This window comes from Schistocerca americana, chromosome X, assembly GCF_021461395.2.
Source record: "Schistocerca americana isolate TAMUIC-IGC-003095 chromosome X, iqSchAmer2.1, whole genome shotgun sequence".
Lineage (NCBI taxonomy): Eukaryota > Metazoa > Arthropoda > Insecta > Orthoptera > Acrididae > Schistocerca > Schistocerca americana.
The window spans coordinates 138,431,831-138,453,133 of NC_060130.1; the positions used below are offsets into that span (position 1 = coordinate 138,431,831).

The following is a 21,303-nucleotide window of genomic DNA, read 5'->3' on the forward strand; positions in this document are numbered from 1 at the left end:
TCCCAAATGTTTGAGTGGGGTAAAGCAAACACCCAATCAGTCACTTTTTTGTATGTGTCAAATGATGAGAATGCAGCAGAAGAAAGGATATTAGCAAAAATATTTTATGAAGCCACAGCAGTCCCACGGACTCAGAAATATCATGCATTTATTCATCTGAGCAGACAATGTTAAAGCAAAAGTTGTTCCAATTTTGAAGGCCTTCATGTTCATAAAATTCTAGCAGTCCAGATGCACGTGACATGTCCTTTGAACAGATTACAGGATTTGTTGCTTGCACTTATGACAAATGGTAGATAGGTTGTCTGACATGAAAGAGATGAAAAAGAAGTAGAAGTCAAATTTTTATTTATGCATCCTTGTGATCAGCACCTCCTCCTCCTCCATACCCAAGAAGACCACATTAATTGACTGTTCCAAAGAACTTCATACTTTGTAAATTACACCCTACAACAGCCACTGGAAGAACATACAGACTATCACATGAAGAGAAGCGAAAACCCTCAGAGATTATGTTGCAAAACAATGTGTTGTTATACCGAAAATCTGTCACTCTTGTTTTAGAGGACTAAGTAATGTCATATAAAAGAAGAATGCATGTATTATCTTAGAGTGTAATAAGATTTTAACTGGATCATTATGTTTTTTCTTGTTGAAGATGAATAGAAAATTTCTCACTGAAAGGCATTTAAACAACTCACTGTTAAACAGTAACAGCTACACAAATGGTTAATTACTAAATATTAACTAATATGAATGTATCTGTAAAATACAGGCACAGTTAAGTAAATTATTTTTAGTCTTTTTTGTGCATGTAGTGTTTTACATTGTAGGTTCAAATATTTTCATAATTAACCTGGCAAGGCCAATACAGACTTTAAATTCTAATAATGCAATAAATTGCCATTAAATGAAAAATAGCAATGATATGGCACAGCCTTATATGATTCTTTCCATCTAAGGTTTCCATTACAAATGGCTCTGAGCACTATGGGACTTAACAGCAGTGGTCATCAGTCCCCTAGAACTTAGAACTACTTAAACCTAACTAACCTAAGGACATCACACACATCCATGCCCGAGGCAGGATTCGAACCTGCGACCGTAGCAGTCGCACGGTTCTGGACTGCGCGCCTAGAACCGCGAGACCACCGCGGCCGGCGTTTCCATTAAAACTTTGTAATAAGTGTGTAGTCCTGCCGATTGTGCTGGATGCTGCACTTACCAGTAGAATAAAATTTTACTATGTTTCCATTGGAATACCATCATGAAATTCGGTGTACATAACTACATATAGTGTATAAATAACAAATTGTTCAAAAGAAAAATAATATGACTTTGAAATTCTAAGAATTTTAAAAACATAGTTTTGAAAAATTCAACTATTTTACAAATATAGTAAAGCAGCATAATTTTTTAACCTTATAAGAAACTGAATGAACTGGTAAATATTTCAGGTGTGTAAGTCATAGTTTTTGAGGTACAGCCATTTGAAGGTTCCAAACGGTGAAAAAAATTGCAGAACTTCGGAAATTTAAAAAATTAGTAACTCAGAAACAAATGGTCCAAAAAAATTTATTTAGGTGTCTTCATGCAAACAAATACTACTATTGACATACAAAAAATTATCAGAATCTGAGATGTAAAGAGCCAGACCACTGGCACATGTACACGGTGTACTATTCTTGATAATTTACTCCAGTTGTGTGCATTAACACAACTTAGAATTTTCAGAATTATTAACAAACCAAATGTCTGATAATTCATGGAAAACTGATGACAATCTAGCAACACTGATTTCTTTGAATAGAGCCAAATGAGAGAGAAATTTTGATAGTAGTACGCTATTTTATGAGCTCTTCATACAAGCACACGTATTCATTCATTCCAGTGGTAAGAGAAAAGCTGTTGCTAATTTTGATACTGAAATTGTAATAAGTGGCCCTTTTGTTTTCAGGTTGACCTTGCAGACATAAACAATGTATATTTTCATTTGTATGGTGAAACTTTAGGATCAGCTATGACGAAATTCGGGTCCGGTGGTTATAACATCCTAAAATATATGTTAAGAGAATTTACTTAGCAGTACTTTTCTCACTGCAAAACTAACACATCACATACAAAAAGAACTTTTAATCTGTGACAGTTAAGTGTAACTTATGTTTATTCTTAATACAGAGTTTCCTCTAATTGGGTAAAGGATGTTTTTATAACAAAAAATGTACACTATATCATGAATGGATGAAATAAAAAGTAAGGTGTTCAAGCGAGTCCATTTTGAGTTACATAATAAATATAATTTCAATATTTTTAGTTTGGTATTGTATATGCAATGTATAGTAACCAACTGTGATTTTCATACTGTGAACAATTTTACATCTTTTTCCCTTGATAATTTCCTTTTGGATTTATACACGATGGCAGTAGACTGTCAACAAACTCTGCTCCAAACACCTCGACACCAACCATGAATCGTCTGCAAAATTGCAAATTCTTGTGATTTAATGAACACAAGTAAAGCAAGTTCATAATACTTTTTAGGTGCATTAAGCACAATTGCTAGAAAAAATACCACAGATAAATCAAATGTGCATTTGGTTCCAGTATAAATTAGTCCCAACTCAATGAATGTCAGGGAACCAACATGTAGTTGGTGACAGAGGTTCTGTTCTACAGGCACTGAGTTTTCAGAAGACTTCATCTCCTGTAGTCATGCGAGCATGTGTTCCAGTCTCAATTTTGTGCAAAAGCATGTTCTACAGTTCATGGTACATTGTTATAATTTTTTGTTGTTTACTGGAACAACAGCTAGTCAAGAGTTAGAACTGCTGCTTCAAATTGTGGCTCACAATGAATACAGCGCAAAAGTCTATCCTCTATTTTGGTAACAGTTGTTTCATATCTAATGTTAGCTGTTATCTTCCAATGTTCTGTTACTCATATTGAGCAAATCGGAGGCCGTGACCTTAATTTTTCTTTCTAAATAACTGTTAATTAGCCTGTCTTGATCAAATGACACAATAGATGTCCACTACATCAATATTAGAGCTATTACCTCACAAAGTATCATAATTCCCAGTTCTTTCCATATTGATACACGTATACAATGTTTGCAATCAGTATGACAGTTCGTCTGGAGTGTTTCCCCTGTGATCCTTGAACAGTGTTCCCAAATTCCCGTTGAAATATTGATGGGGCTTATAGTGGTGACTAAGTACATAGAATTTTGAACAGGAACATGTTTTGTTTCCATACAGCAATAACAAACATCTAAATCTATCTCTCTCTCTCTCTCTCTCCCTCCCTCCCTCCCTCCCTCCCTCCCCCTCTCTCCCACATCTGGTTGCTGAAACAGCAATAGTAAATTACTATGCCATGGGTAAATAACACAAAAAGTACTCAGTCATTTAATATTTCTCTGTAAACTTCTATGTATTTGGAAATCAACAGCATCATCAGGCAAGTTGATAATTCATCATTCCAGCTCATCAAGATATTTATGAATTTACTTATTACACTGAGAACTTTTTTTTTTTTTTACATCATCCCAACAAGGCACAATTTATATCTTCTCTGAATTACACAGGTTGAATTGTCCTTGTGGCACATCCTTCAATCCCAAAATCCTCCTTGCCTCAGTCTCTGCGAGCCCATCCCTGCACTGTTCCCATCTCCACATTTCATTTCACTCGATTGATCCACATTCACAGTTCCTGTCTGCAGTCTCCCATGACCTCAGTCCTAACTGTCTCCTCACAAACCAACTCAGCCACTTCATCAGGTGCTTCACAACACACCCATACCACTGCTGGGGGCAAGCTCACCAGTGCCACATTCCTATCCCAGCCCCTTGCTTTCTCTGCCTTCCAGCCATTTACGATTCTTCCCTTCACCTGTACCTATCTCCATTTTCCTCTCAACCGAGTAACCACACTCATCCCATTCAAAATGCTGGGTTCTGACAATGTAGATGGCCACAGTAATGTACCCAGCCATGCGTGTGCAGGTGAGCATTTTTTATTAGTTAGCTCTGAAGGAAGACATTATCCAAAGCTTTAGTAATGTTTTTCATCTCGTTTATGTGCCTTCTGACTGCTGAACTATTTTGTGTTATCTGTATTCCGGCCAGGACTTTACAGTATCATATCAGCTTATGTTTCAAATGTGTCAAATTTAAGTGTTAAGAATTGCTCTTGCTCTTCATATGCTACTGTGTGCCTTCAACCACATGAATAACATATTTTTCTAACTTAACTAGAATAGGCATGCATATTCAAATACAGAGATATGTAAACAGGCAGAAACAGCATTGCAATCGGCAACGCCTATATAAGACAAGTGTCTGGCGCAGATAGGTTACTGCTGCTACAATGGCAGACTATCAAGATTTAAGCGAGTCTTAACGTGCAGTTATAGTCAGTGCACGAGAGATGGGACACATCATCTCCAAGGTAGCGATTAAGTGGCGATTTTCCTGTACGACCATTTTACGAGTGTACCGTGAATATCAGGAACCCTGTAAAACATCATATCTCCGACATCACTGTAGCTGAAAAAGATTCTGCAAGAACGGGACCAACAATGAATGAAGAGAATCATTCAATACGACAGAAGTGCAACCCTTCCACAAATTGCTGCAGACTTCAATGCTACGCCATCAACAAGCATCAGTGTGTGAACCATTCAACAAAACATCATTTATATGGGCTTTCGGAGCTGAAGGCCCACTCATGTACCCTTGACGACTGCATGATACAAAGCTTTGCAAGCAACATTGGACTATTGATGACTGGAAACATGTTTCCTGGCCTGACAAGTCTCATTTCAAATTGTATCAACCAGATGGACATGTACGGGTATAGAGACAACCTTATGAACCCATGGACCCTGCAAGTCAGCAGGGAACTGTTCAAGCTGGCGAAGGCTCTGTAATGGTGTGGGACATGGGCAGTTGGAGTGATGTGGGACTCCCGATTCATCTCAATACGACTGACAGGTGACACTTATGTAAGCATCTCGTCTATCACCTGCATACATTCGTGTCTACTGTGCATTCCAACAGACTTGGGCAATTCCAGTAGGATGATATGACACCCCGCATGTCCAGAATTGCTACAGAGTGGCTCCACGAACACTCTTCTGAGTCTAAACACTTCTGATGGGCACTGAACCTACCAGATATGAACATTATTGATAATGTCTGGGATGCCTTGCAACATGCTGTTCAGAAGAGATCTCCACCGTCTCTTACTCTTTCAGATTTATGGAGAGCCCCACAGGATTCACGGTGTCAGTTCCCTCCAGCACTACTTCAAACATAAGTAGAGTCCATGCCACGTCGTGTGGCAACACGTGTGCGCGCTCGCAGGGGCCCTATATGATATTAGGCAGGTGTACCAGCTTCTTTGGCTCTTCAGTGTACAAAGGTTATTACAATTATGTTTAAAGCAGTTGATCACCAAGATAAAAAGCTGATCAAGAGTCCGACTATCACTACACAATTTCCTTCTGCAGTGCTTTTTTGATTGCCTCCAGGACTGCTGCCGGCTATGCCAATATTATTGTCATTGCTGACAAAGTTTGTATAGTCTAAATTCCACATTTGATTTTAGCATACAAAAACAAAGCACTATTACACACAGGTACTAGTTTTGAATCACAGTACCATCATCTGTATGTCCATATTTAATATCTTCCATAATGAATACTTGCATATGCAGAAATACAGTTATGAAGAAAAGGGGCCTAGTTTTACTTCAAAATCTCCAACTTTTATCCCTCTGTGATTATGTCCACTTGGAGTACACTAGACAAACAAATGTATTGAAAAATCAGCTGACATAGGTAGTGAACACTGTCAGAGACACTGCTGAAGAAAAAGATGCACACTGGTAGACTAGAGGTAGTGTGATGAGACAGAACAGAGGGACGTAAGTTAGAAATTTTAAAGTAAGGTGTGAACTTTTTGTCAAAATAAATATTTTATGGTAGTTACTTTGCACAGTATATTCCAGAACTTTTGGATGACTGCGTAAACAGAGAGAGCCAAATGATGAGAGTGCAACTTTAAACACACAGCTTTTTGTAACACTGCTTGTGTGTGTTGCATGCCAATCAAACATAATGACTGAACTATCACTACATCACATACCTAAGGTAGGTAATATTAAAATAGTTATATCCATGCAAGCAGTTCCAACCATCTGATCAAATTAGTAATCAGTGTGAAGTTGCAGTAAATTTCCCCAAACATGTTGTCACCAGGTTCAATGTTTCCTAGCGAACGAAATTGTAGGCTCTATACATAATGTATGCAAGATATTTGATACATATAATAACTGTCTATGTAGTGCAATTCATAAACACAATAAGTCAACTGTTGTTCTAAGATTAAATTTTTACTGGAGACAGTAAAAATTGTATATTTCCCACTAGCCAATAAAAACTGCAGTTTCTTGGTGTGATATTAACTACTACCATTTACATATGATTTCTCATGCATTTATTTAAACAAAACTAACATGTCACTGGAAATATACTGTCTGCCTCGTGTTACACTATGAAAGAACTGGTAAGCACTGGAACTGTAGGGGAAAATAAGTCTACAAATAAGTTAATTTCTCTGAGCTCTTTGCAACAGCGGATTTATCACTCATAAAATGAATGAACAGCACAGAACCAGCTGTTATCATAATGTAATTATACTTCTTTGCAATAACACATAAACAAAACAATGTTGTTTACTATGAATAAACCAAATGAGGCTGCACTGTTTTAACAGACAAGTCTTGTATTTGGGAAGGCTGAAGACCTTATCCTGATCAGACTATTCTGATTTAGGTTTTCCATGGTTTCCCTAACATACTAACAGGCAAATGCTTCGATAGTTCCTACTGTAAGGCCACAACCAACTATCTGCCAAATCTTTGTCAAACTATACTTGTAAACATGTGAATGTCTGAATATATTACCAATGTTTCTCTTTACTAAACTGTAATATTATGACATGTTTAACAGCCCTGTAAAAAAGATCCAAAAGAAGAATAACAACAACAAATATTGTGTTCCCATTTTTGACAATCTATCAGGTCCTGGAATAAGACTACGAGGTCTGTCACCTGCATACTTCAGCTTATATGTGCTGGTCACCTACTTGCAGAGAATGCTAAAGAATGTGTCTTACAGTAATGCAACTTGCTACCAACAACAACAGCTGAAGAAGAAGAAGAAGAAGAAGAAGAAGCAGCAAGAAACAAATGGCATGTGGATCAACCACTTGACATTACAACAAGAACATAGCTGACAACAGCTTGCTGTAACCCGTAAGTGTCTGAACAGTGGTGCTAGTCATTTTGAGCAGTTGTTATAACTGTGGAAGACTAAGGTGGCAAATATCCATCTTATTAACATTGTATAATTGTGCACAGTAAGTTTTCTGACCAACATTTGTGTATATTTCTTTAGGGGCATTTTTAAATCCCCACATCATAAAAGACATAAAAAATACTTACAAGAATTCTGAATATGAAGTCACGTATGTTGCTATAATCATTAGTTTGACCTCCAGGGTCTTTTCTTGCTAACCACAAATTTCTTGTACCACAAAAACGTAAATATTATTCCTCTTCACAATGTGCACAGATGTACTCTATCACCTTATTATCTTGCAGATGAAGGTGTAAAACACATTCTGTATCATTAACAAATAACTAAATATTTCTCCATGGTACCATTATGTATCGATTTCCACCTTGACTTTCCTTACAATGTTTATATAAAAGGCATTTCATGCTTTTAACATGCAACCCACAGCTATGATTGAAAAATTTCCCCTCCTTTAACAGTTCCAGGCACATCATTAACACAGGTACATACTGCAAAAAGCAAACAACATCTTAACCCAATCACAACATAACTATTAATGCTGCACACTTATGCTCCAGTTAGTAAAATTCAAATAGGAAAAAGACCATGGAAGCTGATAATTATAGGCATAAATTATTTTAAACTAAGAGTCTTTTTCTTACAAACACACTTACTGCTCACCCAGGAAGATCCCTTTGAGCAAATACACAGGAACACAACAATGGAAATGGCTTAATCACTTTAATTCCAAGGATACAAATATCCCACTTTGGTTATTGACAAATTAACACACATTCATGTGTATTGGTAACTTTTTTTCCTATTACAATGAGTGTCAGCTATTTTAATAAATATATTCTTGCAGGAAAGAAGGGAGTATTTATCATCAGATTTTATTAAATCTTCCATATAACTTTACAATCTAAAGTAATTGTCAGACTTTTTATTGTCTTTCTTGCTTTGGCATAGAAAAAGTACATCACAGAGACCACCAACTACTCACTAAATATGGAAAACACAGAAACTTTTTTATCTGCCTTTAGCATCTTCATGCCAGTAATGACATCATTGAAAATCAACACTAGGATGGTCATTTTAGAGCCACTGATCACCTGAAAGACAAAAATTTAAATACAATTATCTAAAATGCATATGCTGTGCTCAACAATGTAATAATGAACATTTTTATTTTCATTGCATAATAAAACCATCAATTTAATCTGTATATTCCTTGGGGGTATTTTGCTCCTGTCATTGCAACTACATAAAATGCATGTTTTCTTCCACCAGACGCGTTTTGCTTTATTGCTTTACCTCAATAAAGCGAAACTCATCTGGTGAAGAAAAAAACCCATGCATTTTATGTAGTTGCATTGACAGAACCAAACTACCCTGAAGGGCTGTCAGGGAACTACAGACAATATGGCTACACAAATGAAGAATTTAATCTGTGTAAGTTTAATAACGACATGCACATGATAAAAAACAACATACTTACCATTTCCATTCTGTTTAACGCAACATTTCATTGAATGGGAAAACTTTTCTGATATCTTTCTTCTGTAATAGTTGCACAAAGTGATTCACTTTGAGGGCAGGGCCCAATTTAAGACCAAGTTCATACAGCACATCACGACGTGTTAGCAACAACAATGACCTTCCATCAATTTCCTAAAAGCAATTAAATACAACTTAGTTGCTACTACATTAAAAAATAAGTGTGTGAAATAAAACATAATAGTAATAGTCTATTCATAGCAAAGCATTTCACCAAAATTTTATTCCCTACACTGAATATTACTCCACTCAAAATGCGTTTCCAAGAACGTGAGATGGCCACAAGAAATGAAAGCGGTGACATTGCGGAGTTAATATACTAGGGTACTATTACAAACATTTCTTTTTCATTGAGTTCTAATTGGCATATCACAAATTTTCTGGAAAATTATCTCACTGCAGCTCACAAATAGCACTGCATACACACAGGGGGAAGTTTCTTATCTTCATAAAGAATGGAAGATTGTCAATTGCTTTTTTGTTTGATTACAGTATTTCATTTCTATGTACCAATAACAGAAAGGTCCCTGTAGATGCTGCTCCAGCCTGGACAAGAGTAACACCAACATCTTTTCAGAAAACCTAAACAAGTTTTCTTTTCCACTTAACTCTGCAGGAGGAGTAAGAACCCAGAATGCGCCTTACTGAAAGGGCTGTAAGATTCTGATATATAGAGGGGGGAGGGAGGGGGTGGGGGGTAGCAATGAAACACTGTTGAAGTGAGATGAAGCTGAAATGATAAGCAGCTTCAAAAGTTTCTAAGGTCAAGAGTAAGCATCATTCACAGGTAAGTTGCTATATTCACATTCAAATAGCTATATTCACATTAATCCTATCCCGGATACTTGAGGGTGTGAAAGAGAGGCATTGGTCTCATGTCTGCTAAGGGTCTGGAAAAAATGATTACTAAATTTGAAAAGACAGGTGCTTTTGAAGTGCAGTGTGGCAGGAGAAGGAAGGCAGTTGATTCGACGTCGTCGAAGATGAGGCCACAGTATACCAGGAGGTGTCGAGCGGTGTACAGAGAATTGCCCAAATGTTGGATATGTCTGTGAGCACAGTGCATAAAATCCTACGAACCCTCCTGCATTGCTATCCATACAATATGACCCATGTCCAGAAGCTGCTTCCTGCTCACCTGCCTGCAAGACAAACATTCACTCTGGAATTTCTTGCTCACATGGAAGTGAACAATGAATGGCCATGGAAAATTCTGTGGACAGACGAAGCCCATTTCCATCTCCAAGGACATGTCAGCACACCGAACTGCAGAATACGAGCAACAGAAAAAAAAAACACACACACACACACACACACACACACACACACACACACACACACACACACAAAAGGCTGTACACTTCATTCTGCAAAGGTGGCTGTGGTACAAGCTGACGGCAGCATCATTTATCATACAACTGTATTTTTTTAAGGAGATGAGCCCTGCGAGTCCTTTTCCTGTATTGTCACTGGTAAACGCTTCGTGTATCTTTTGTGCACCAACATCATTCCAGCCCTTCAACAGTGTGAATAGGATTATTTTTACTCAAGACTGCACATCTGCACACACTGTACAGCCACTGAAGCAGCTGCAGCAGAGGCATGTCGGAAATGTTAGAATCATCAACCGTTGTTTCCCTACAGTCTGGCCATCCAGATCATTTTATCTTAAGCTGTGTGTCTTCTGGCTGAGAATGTAGCTGAAATGAAGACACTCATTGTCCAACACATTCTGAATGAGACCCCCTGAGACATTCCACTCTGTTATGGAATGTGCTGTTCCTAAATTTCAACTTGGGGCAGAAAATGGTAGACAGCCTATTTAACATGTCTTGCACCAGTCTTACAACAATTACAAACCGATGTCATTTTGATTGTTATGTGGTTTTTCGCCATAGGACAATTAAAAATAGATTTTCCCATCTGATGTGGTACGAACTTGACTTGGTGGAACAGCTCACCTAAACAACAGAGCCACAACTGCTGACTGCCAAACTTGCGCAGTCGTGCATATTTAACATTATAGCTGATGTGATGTGCAACTCTAACCATAGGCATCATATTGTGATTCATGTCATTTGTAGCTGACCACATTTACATTAAGACACTTACAGTGCTCCCTATTAGTAAAATGTTTGTCCCCTGGTAGCAGGCACAGATCCAGGAGGAGTGTTGGGGGTTGGGGAAGGGGTGGGGGGGGGGGGGGGGGGGGGCGGCAGGGCATGGGGATCATAAATCATTATTATGTATGTAACTTTCATACATTATTATTATTATTATTATTATTATTATTCTTCTTCTTTCCTTTCTCAGACGTTATGTCTGGTTAAAAATGGAAAGTGACGCGGACCTTGATCAAGCGTGACTTCCTTTTAACTGTACGGTATATGTTACATTGCATTTAGGAACTTTCGGGTAATTTTTCATGTATCAATAATTACAGATTTCTGTAGTTGTATACATACGTTTGGATGTAGCTGTATTGCGTTGATGTACTGGTGGATATTGTGTGGTATGACTCGTGTAGTTGATAGTATAATTGGTATAATGTCAACTTTATCCTGATGCCACATGTCCTTGACTTCCTCAGCCAGTTGGACGTATTTTTCAAATTTTTCTCCTGTTTTATTCTGTATATTTGTTGTATTTGGTATGAATATTTCGATTAGTTGTGTTAATTTCTTCTTTTATTGGTGAGTATGATGTCAGGTTTGTTATGTGGTGGTGTTTTATCTGTTATAATGGTTCTGTTCCAGTATAATTTGTATTCATCATTCTCCAGTACATTTTGTGGTGTATACTTGTATGTAGGAACGTGTTGTTTTAAAAGTTTATGTTGTAAGGCAAGTTGTTGATGTATTATTTTTGCGACATTGTCATGTCTTCTGGGGTATTCTGTATTTGCTAGTATTGTACATCTGCTTGCGATGTGATCTACTGTTTCTATTTGTTGTTTGCAAAGTCTGCATTTATCTGTTGTGGTATTGGGATCTTTAATAATATGCTTGCTCTAATATCTGGTGTTTATTGTTTGATCCTGTATTGCAATCATGAATCCTTCCGTCTCACTGTGTATATTGCCTTTTGTTAGCCATGTGTTGGATGCGACTTCATCGATGTGTGGCTGTGTTGGATGATACGGGTGCTTGCCATGTAGTGTTCTGTTTTTCCAATTTACTTTTTCGTATCTGTTGATGTTATGTGATCTAAAGGGTTGTAGAAGTGGTTATGAAATTGCAGAGGTGTAGCCGATGTATTTATATGAGCGATTGCTTTGTGTATTTTGCTAGTTTCTGCTCGTTCTAGAAAGAATTTTCTTAAATTGTCTACCTGTCCATAATGTAGTTACAATAGAGCGAAACATTCCATGTAGGAAAAATATATCTAAAAACAAAGATGATGTGACTTACCAAATGAAAGTGCTGGCAGGTCGACAGAAACACAAATAAAAACACAAAATTCAAGCTTTCGCAACAAACTGTTGCCTCATCAGGAAAGAGGGAAGGAGAGGGAAAGACGAAAGGATGTGGGTTTTAAGGGAGAGGGTAAGGAGTCATTCCAATCCCGGGAGCGGAAAGACTTACCTTAGGGGGAAAAAAGGACGGGTATACACTCGCACACACACACATATCCATCCACACATATACAGACACAAGCAGACATATTTAAAGACAAAGAGTTTGGGCAGAGATGTCAGTCTGCCCAAACTCTTTGTCTTTAAATATGTCTGCTTGTATCTGTATATGTGTGGATGGATGTGTGTGCGCGCGCGCGCACGCGAGCGAGTGTATACCCGTCCTTTTTTCCCCCTAAGGTAAGTCTTTCTGCTCCCGGGATTGGAATGACTCCTTACCCTCTCCCTTAAAACCAACATCCTTTCGTCTTTCCCTCTCCTTCCCTCTTTCCTGATGAGGCAACAGTTTGTTGCGAAAGCTTGAATTTTGTGTGTTTGTTTGTGTTTCTGTTGACCTGCCAGCACTTTCATTTGGTAAGTCACATCATCTTTGTTTTTAGATATACGTCCATAATGTAGGTTTTTTATGTCAATAAATCCCCTTCCTCCTTCCTTTCTGCTTAATGTGAATCTTTCTGTTGCTGAATGTATGTGATGTATTTTATATTTGTGGCATTGTGATCGTGTAAGTGTATTGAGTGCTTCTAGGTCTGTGTTACTCCATTTCAATACTCCAAATGAATAGGTCAATACTGGTATAGCATAAGTATTTGTAGCTTTAGTCTTGTTTCTTGCTGTCAATTCTGTTTTCAGTATTTTTGTTAGTCTTTGTCTGTATTTTTCTTTTAGTTCTTCTTTAATATTTGTATTATCTATTCCTATCTTTTGTCTGTATCCTAGATATTTATAGGCATCTGTTTTTTCCATCACTTCTATGCAGTCGCTGTGGTTATCCAATATGTAATCTTCTTGTTTAGTGTGTTTTCCCTTGACTATGCTATTTTTCTTACATTTGTCTGTTCCAAAAGCCATATTTATATCATTGCTAAATACTTCGGTTATCTTTAGTAATTAGTTGAGTTGTTGATTTGTTGCTGCCAGTAGTTTTAGATCATCCATGTATAGCAAATGTGTGATTTTGTGTTGATATGTTCCAATTATATTGTATCCATAATTTGTATTGTTTAGCATGTTGGATAGTGGGTTCAGAGCAAGGCAGAACCAGAAAGGACTTGATGAGTCTCCTTGGTATATTCCATGCTTAATCTGTATTGGCTGTGATGTGAAATTATTTGAATTTGTTTGGATAATGAGTGTGGTTTTCCAATTTATCATTACTATGTTTAGGAACTGTATCAATTTAGGATCTACTTTGTATATTTCCAATATTTGTAGTAACCATGAGTGGGGTACACTATCAAAATCTTTTTGGTAATCAATGTATGCGTAGTGTAGCGACCTTTGTTTAGTTTTAGCTTGATATGTCACCTCTGCATCTATTATCAGTTGCTCTTTACATCCTCGTGTTCCTTTGCAACAGACTTCTTGTTCTTCATTTATAATTTTGTTCTGTGTTGTATGTGTTATTAATTTCTGTGTAATGACTGAAGTTTATATTTTGTATATTGTTGGTAGGCATGTTATGGGGCGATATTTAGCTGGGTTTGCTGTGTCTGCTTGATCTTTAGGTTTCAGATAAGTTATTCCATGTGTAAGCGTATCAGGGAATGTGTATGGGTCTGCAATGTAACTGTTAAATAATTTAGTTAGATGTGAATGTGTTGAGGCGAACTTCTTTAGCCAGAAATTTGCTATTTTATCTTTTCCAGGGGCTTTCCAATTGTGCGTAGAATTAATTGCTCGGGTGACTTCATGTTGCAAAATTATCACTTCAGGCATGTGTGGTATCATCTTGTATGTCTCTCTTTCTGCTCGTATCCACCGTGCATACCTGTTATGTTGTAGTGGGTTTGACCATATGTTGCTCCAGAAGTGTTCCATGTCTGTTATGTTTGGTGGGTTGTCTATTTCAATGTGTGTGTTATCTATTGTCTGATAAAATTTCTTTTGGTTTGTGTTGAATGTTTGATTTTGTTTCCTTCTATTTTCACTTTTTTTGTATCTTATAAGTCGTTTGGCCTATGCTTGTAATTTCTGCTTCTTTTCATCTAATTGCTCTTTCGCTTCTTGTGAGATTTTACATAACCTTTTTCGTTTTTTGTCTGATGTTTCATTTCTTATAAATTGTGTTAGCTGTCCATTGTCTTTTCTCAGTTTTTCTATTCTGATCTGTAGCCTGTGTTGCCATGCTGGTTTTGTGGGTTTCTTCTGTGTGTTGGTTTGTTCTGATCTCTGCCTAGTGTGTATATTTAGTGTAGTGAGTGCTCCTATATAAACCAGTAATTGTAACTCTTCCATAGTTGTATTTTCATTTATTTTGTTGTGTATGATTGTGTTGATAGTAGTTGTTGTTGTTTTGACTTGTGGGTTATTTGGTAGTCTATGCAATAATGGTCTAATGTCTGTATTTGTGTCTTTGTATTCTATATATGTTAGCTGAGGAGGAGGATATTAGTGTTTAACGTCCCGTCGACAACGAGGTCATTAGAGACGGAGCGCAAGCTCGGGTGAGGGAAGGATGGGGAAGGAAATCGGCCGTGCCCTTTCAAAGGAACCATCCTGGCATTTGCCTGAAGCGATTTAGGGAAATCACGGATCACCTAAATCAGGATGGCTGGAGATGGGATTGAACCGTCGTCCTCCCGAATGCGAGTCCAGTGTGCTAACCACTGCGCCACCTCGCTCGGTATATGTTAGCTGAAATTTTTCTTCTATATCTAGCATGTGTGTCACTTCCTGTTCTATTTGTGCTTGTTCTGGTGGCTGTCTTAAGATTTCGTTTTCCTCTGATTGTTTAATTGATGCGTGGTGTTCTTTGTTTGTTTGCTCTGGGATGTTTGAGTGAATTACTGTATTTTCTTCTTCTTCTTCTGATTGCACATTATTTTGTTCCTGTATTTGTTGTTTGATGTTTTCTAATTCTGACTGGGGTATCCTGTTATTTTTGATTATTACACGGATCTGATCAGCTAGTCGTCGTTCCGTTAAAAATTTTAATTCTGAGTATCTGGTAATAAATGTTGTGTATACTTGTGATCTGTATCCAGTTGTGTTGGTTTCTAAGTTTGTTGCTTGGTAATAACAGAACATGAGGTGTCGGTTAACTTCATCTGACCATCTCATCCTCTGTCTTTGTTTTCCTTCTAGAGTGGTTGGAGGAAGCATATCCTGCGAAACACCTCTATTTGGATTTAAATCATTTTCGGTGTGGCTAGCAGTGTTGTTACCATTGTGGACGAGCATAGGGTTCAAGCGTCGTTCTCGACCATGACAGCGCTTGTCCGAGGCTTCATTAGTTCTGTCCTGAACCAACTAATCACCCTAAAAGGGGGGGGGGTTAGCCCTATTAGTGGTTTGTTCTTTTCGTCGCCTTTTACGACTGGCAGAACATACCTAAGGCTTATTATTATTATTATTATTATTAATATTACATATGTAACTCGTATCAAAATTTAGTGATCACATTAAGATTTCATGAACTATCCCTCTATGCACTCAGCAACATTGAGGAATATATGTTCATACCTTTATGCAAGAATTACACTGCAAGTGTAACTTCAAGCACCCACTAAATTGATGAGCCACAGGAAACATTCAATGATAGGTGCTTCACAGACTGGCAAAGAATACTGAATAGTGACAACTACACAACATTATAAATGGGATGTACGAACATGAACGGGTGCAGCAGTATCCATCAGTATTCAGGATCAGCGGGTTGTGGCATGGAATAAATAGCGAGACTATATCTATAGACATCAAATATGCTGTGAAGGTAGAATTAAAAATAATAATAATAATAATAATAATAATAATAATAATAATAATAAGTATGGCTTTTGGAACGGACAAATGTAAGAAAAATAGCATAGTCAATGGAAAACACACTAAACAAGAAGATTACATATTGGATAACCACAGCGACTGCATAGAAGCGATGGAAAAAACAGATGCCTATAAATATCTAGGATACAGACAAAAAATAGGAATAGATAATACAAATATTAAAGAAGAACTAAAAGAAAAATATAGACAAAGACTAACAAAAATACTGAAAACAGAATTGACAGCAAGAAACAAGACAAAAGCTATAAATACTTATGCCATACCAATATTGACCTACTCATTTGGAGTAGTGAAATGGAGTAACACAGACCTAGAAGCACTCAATACACTTACACGATCACAATGCCACAAATATAAAATACATCACATACATTCAGCAACAGAAAGATTCACACTAAGCAGAAAGGAAGGAGGAAGGGGATTTATTGACAAAAAAAACCTACATTATGGACAGGTAGACAATTTAAGAAAATTCTTTCTAGAACGAGCAGAAACTAGCAAAATACACAAGGCAATCACTCATATAAATACATCGGCTACACCACTGCAATTTCATAACCACTTCTACAACCCTTTAGATCACATAACATCAACAGATACGAAGAAAGTAAATTGGAAAAAGAAAACACTTCATGGCAAGCACCCGTATCATCTAACACAGCCACACATCGATCAAGACGCATCCAACACATGGCTAAGAAAATGCAATATATACAGTGAGACAGAAGGATTCATGATTGCAATAGGATCAAGCAATAAACACCAGGTATTACAGCAAGCATATTATTAAAGATCCCAATACCACAAAGGATAAATGCAGACTTTGTAAACAACAAATAGAAACAGTAGATTACATCACAAGCGGATGTACAATACTAGCAAATACAGAATACCCCAGAAGACATGACAATGTCGCAAAAATAATACATCAACAGCTTGCCTTACAACATAAACTTTTAAAACAACACGTTCCTACATATAAGTATACACCACAAAATGTACTGGAGAATGATGAATACAAATTATACTGGAACAGAACCATTATAACAGATAAAACAATGCCACATAACAAACCTGACATCATACTCACCAATAAAAAGAAGAAATTAACACAACTAATCGAAATATCCATACCAAATACAACAAATATACAAAAGAAAACAGGAGAAAAAATTGAAAAATACATCCATCTGGCTGAGGAAGTCAAAGACATGTGGCATCAGGATAAAGTTGACATCATGCCAATTATACTATCAACTACAGGAGTCATACCACACAATATCTACCAGTACATCAATGCAATACAGCTACATCCAAACATATATATAAACAACTACAGAAATCCGTAATTATTGATACATGTTCAATTACCCGAAAGTTCCTAAATGCAATATAACACATACCGCACAGTTAAAAGGAAGTGACGCTTGATCAAGGTCCGCGTCACTCCATTTTTAACCGGACTTAACGTCTGAGAAAGTGAAGGAAATAATAATAATAATAATAATAATAATAATAATAATAATAATAATAATAATAATAATAATAATATTGAAAGACTACCTCCCTAACAGTGCTTCTTTGTGGCTGGTTCACAGTGTTTCTTGTTCACATAAGCTATTGCAGGCTGTCTGCAAACAACTATAAAAACCAGGGAAGTGCTAGTAGGAATCGCACTCTTGAGGGTTCCGTACAAACTAAATTGCATATGTAGATGACAGTGGTGGTGGTAGTAGTAGTAGTAACACTAACAACAACAACAACAACAACAACAATAATTTTGTGTGGCTCAATGGCCTTTTACAAGCCTTCCTATTGGACACCTGTTCGGTGACTTGCATGTCGATAACCTATCTCAGTTATCCAACTGGGGTAAGGGAACCTACAGTTGATCGTGGAACCCAAAGCTGGCGATTCCTCAAACTGTTCAGTGGGCAAGACTAATTGAAAACAAACACTGAAAAATCCACAGTCCAGCCAAGATTTGATTCCCTATCCTCTCAGTTTCCAGGTATGAACTTTACTGCTAGACCTTGAGCCCCAAGGTGTGTATGGACAGCTCATCTATAGGGTTTGATGAATGAGTTTGTGAGTATCAAAATATGTGACACACATGGTTGTACCTTTGATGGCATTGACTTAGAAGCATACATTATTTACACTGCCATGGGACCTTTGTCCTTAATACCTGACAAATTTCAACTTGATGCTTCTACCTGTCCCTGAGAAAAAGAGCTCTTAACACTCTGACAGACAGGAATTAACATGATCCTATAAAAGTTCGGTTTTTACAGTCTGAGGGACATAATCCTAAAAATGGTTAAGTTTGCAATGAACCACTAAGCTGAACTAGTACCATGTAAAGTCTGCAACAACTGCCTGGTTTGCAGAGAGACATTTCCTGCTGCCTTTCCTATTTTCTCTGATGCCCAACACTATTTTGTCCAACACACTAGAAATCAAAGTTGAAATAAATTATGTCAAAATGGGTCAATAGGTATTTCACTTACGTGATGACGAAAAGCTTCTGCTTGAGCAGCACAGCCGTGTTCCTGCAAATACTTGCAAACTTCATCTACTGTCCAATTTGTAGGGTCAGGAGTTTTTTCTTTTGGAACATACTTTTTAAAAAACGGGTCTTCTTCTATTAAACGTTTAATTTTGTCTGGTGCAGTAGTTGATGTAACTTCTGCAGCTGTAGTAACTGAAACAGAACGTTATAACCCAAATTATATCCCATTTGATTATAAAGAATTATTAGTTTAATTTTTAAGAATTATTAGTTTACTGTTTATTTATTTTTCAGCTAATTCAAACTTTATGATGTGTAGCATCTTTAACAACAAGCTAACATACAATTTCAATCACTGTTCAAACACCTCTCTCTCCTGCTGCCCTCTGCTGGTTGAAGCCTGTGACTTTCTTCAGTTCTTTATCCCGACAGTCAGGTGGTCTGCCTTGCAGTCTTTGTCTTTCTCTGGAACTTCACTCTACTAATGCCTATGTCTATCTTTCATCATTTATTCATGTGGTATGTCCTGCCCCCCCCCCCTTTTTTTTTTGTAGCTTTTCCCAGCTTGTACCATTTCCACAACACCCTGAACTACTATTATTGCTCATATGTCTTCACTTCTTTTCCAGTGTTTTCCAACCTTTCAACAGCTCTGAGGTGTTCTACGTTTTCTTCTCAAAAGCTCATTCAAAATCAAATTTCAGAGTCATATGTTAGTTCAGAAAGAACAGTGTTCGAAAACAACCTTTTTCCTAATTATGTTGGCAATATTAGATTTAAAAAATTTGAATCTCTTCCTTAAACCCTACAACCCATCTTGTTTCAATGAAAAATTTCAGGTTTTAAGTCTCCTTGGGTACTTATTAACTGTCCCAGGTAAACATATTTGTTAACATTTTTAGACAGTAGTCGTTCAATATTATTTGTCTTGCAGTTATCAACTTTTGGTGCATAGTATTTGTTTTGATCAAATGTTATTTTAAAGCCCACTTTATAGCAACTATCTGATAAATCCTTTATGATCCACATCCTGGAGAACCACCTCACTACAGACCAATTCGAATGAAAGTAAATCTAAAAAGGACTGCAATTGCAGCATACTGTTGGCCGGGAAGTGAGTCATCCGGAAATCTCAAGTTAGTGAATCTTCTCCCATTTTTCCTAATTTCTCTTTTTTTCAGTTAGTTCTGGACACAGTTGTCTTAGGGACTGCTATAAATAGTTTCAGGAATATACGGTCATACTGCTTTACTCCCTTTCCAATTGAAAATTTCCTCAAGTGTTTTCCTATGCTGACAGAAGCCATTAAGATATCATAGATATTACATAAAATATTTATGTACTTTATCTCCACACCTTGTTCAGTCAGGTTCTGTATAAGAGCAATTAAGCTGACAGAAGCCAAAGCCTTTTTCAAAGTCTATAAGAGTTACACATAATGGCATTTCATATTCATTAGCGTGATTAACTGCTTCATGCTGGGTATACATACAGTGAATTGCTTTCCAACCGCTGTAGAATCCAGCTTATTGTATGAGCCATTTGTTTTCCACAATAGCGCTAACATGATTTGTAAGGACTTTAATGAAGACTTTGTATGTAACAGTGAGTAAATTGATGATATATTAAATCATAAGGACTTCAACAACAAAATTTAAGCAATGCACACAAATATGGTGGCAGGTAATAGAAGTAACAGTCTTGTAACAGAAACGTAATGACCCCCCCCCCCCCCTCCCGCCCACACACACACAGAATCTAATATTTTTATGATGGCCTTAAATCAACTGATACACTTTTATGGGAACTCTGCATAACAACTTTATATGGGTTATATGATGCAAATGTGATTGTTAAACAAGAGATTTATTTCTAATGTTATATTTTGATACTGTAATTAATCATTAAAAGCTGGAAACTGATATACTGAATTCACACACTCCTTTTCAAGGGCACTGACTCTCCGAAATTACTGTGGGTCCATATCAATGTAGTGTATGTTTCCCAGGGAGTCTCAATATTTTTTAAAATGATTACCTTACTCCACCCAACCTGCCAGTAGACCCTCTTCTTTGTACTAGTTATTAAAGCATCAACACCCCTTCAGTCTACAATATAAGCTCCCATGTCCTTCAAAGCAACTGACTCAAAACAAACAAAACAAGAATCCCAATTATGTGAAAACAGTTTTCACTGAAAATTTAAACCACACCACTGGGGTGTAAGGAGGAGGAGGAGGAGGAGGAGGAGGAGGAGGAGGAGGAGGAGGGGGGGGGGGGAGACCTATCAATGTAGTCTGTAACAATCGGCTAACAGGCACAGTTCTACATTTCACAATACCAATGCGTCATTCCACAGCAACAATCAGCGTTTGACAGTCCACTGAGTCATCGTCTTGATTGCCATTCTGTACAGGCCACTACAGAATTTTTTCATAGAAAGGTTAAGT

The 21,303-nt window shown here is 37.2% G+C and overlaps 2 protein-coding genes across 7 annotated transcripts in view; one reads left to right on the forward strand and one right to left on the reverse strand.

Annotated features, from left to right (window-relative positions):
• The window catches only part of LOC124555866 (annexin-B12-like), a 256,043-nt gene extending 253,960 nt beyond the window's left edge, over window positions 1-2,083 (forward strand). Inside the window, exon 8 of the mRNA XM_047129929.1 lies at window positions 1,958-2,083. Coding sequence (XP_046985885.1) covers window positions 1,958-2,083 — 126 coding nt within the window. The remainder of the gene's footprint in view (window positions 1-1,957) is intronic.
• A 6,159-nt stretch (window positions 2,084-8,242) lies between these two features.
• The window catches only part of LOC124554929 (polyhomeotic-proximal chromatin protein), a 313,908-nt gene continuing 300,847 nt past the window's right edge, over window positions 8,243-21,303 (reverse strand). For all 6 annotated transcript variants that reach the window (XM_047128622.1, XM_047128624.1, XM_047128623.1 and 3 more), the window contains 3 exons: window positions 18,853-19,046; window positions 8,864-9,036; window positions 8,243-8,477 (listed from right to left, as the gene is read on the reverse strand). In XM_047128622.1, coding sequence (XP_046984578.1) covers window positions 8,878-9,036; window positions 18,853-19,046 — 353 coding nt within the window. In that variant the 3' untranslated portion in view covers window positions 8,243-8,477; window positions 8,864-8,877. The remainder of the gene's footprint in view (window positions 8,478-8,863; window positions 9,037-18,852; window positions 19,047-21,303) is intronic.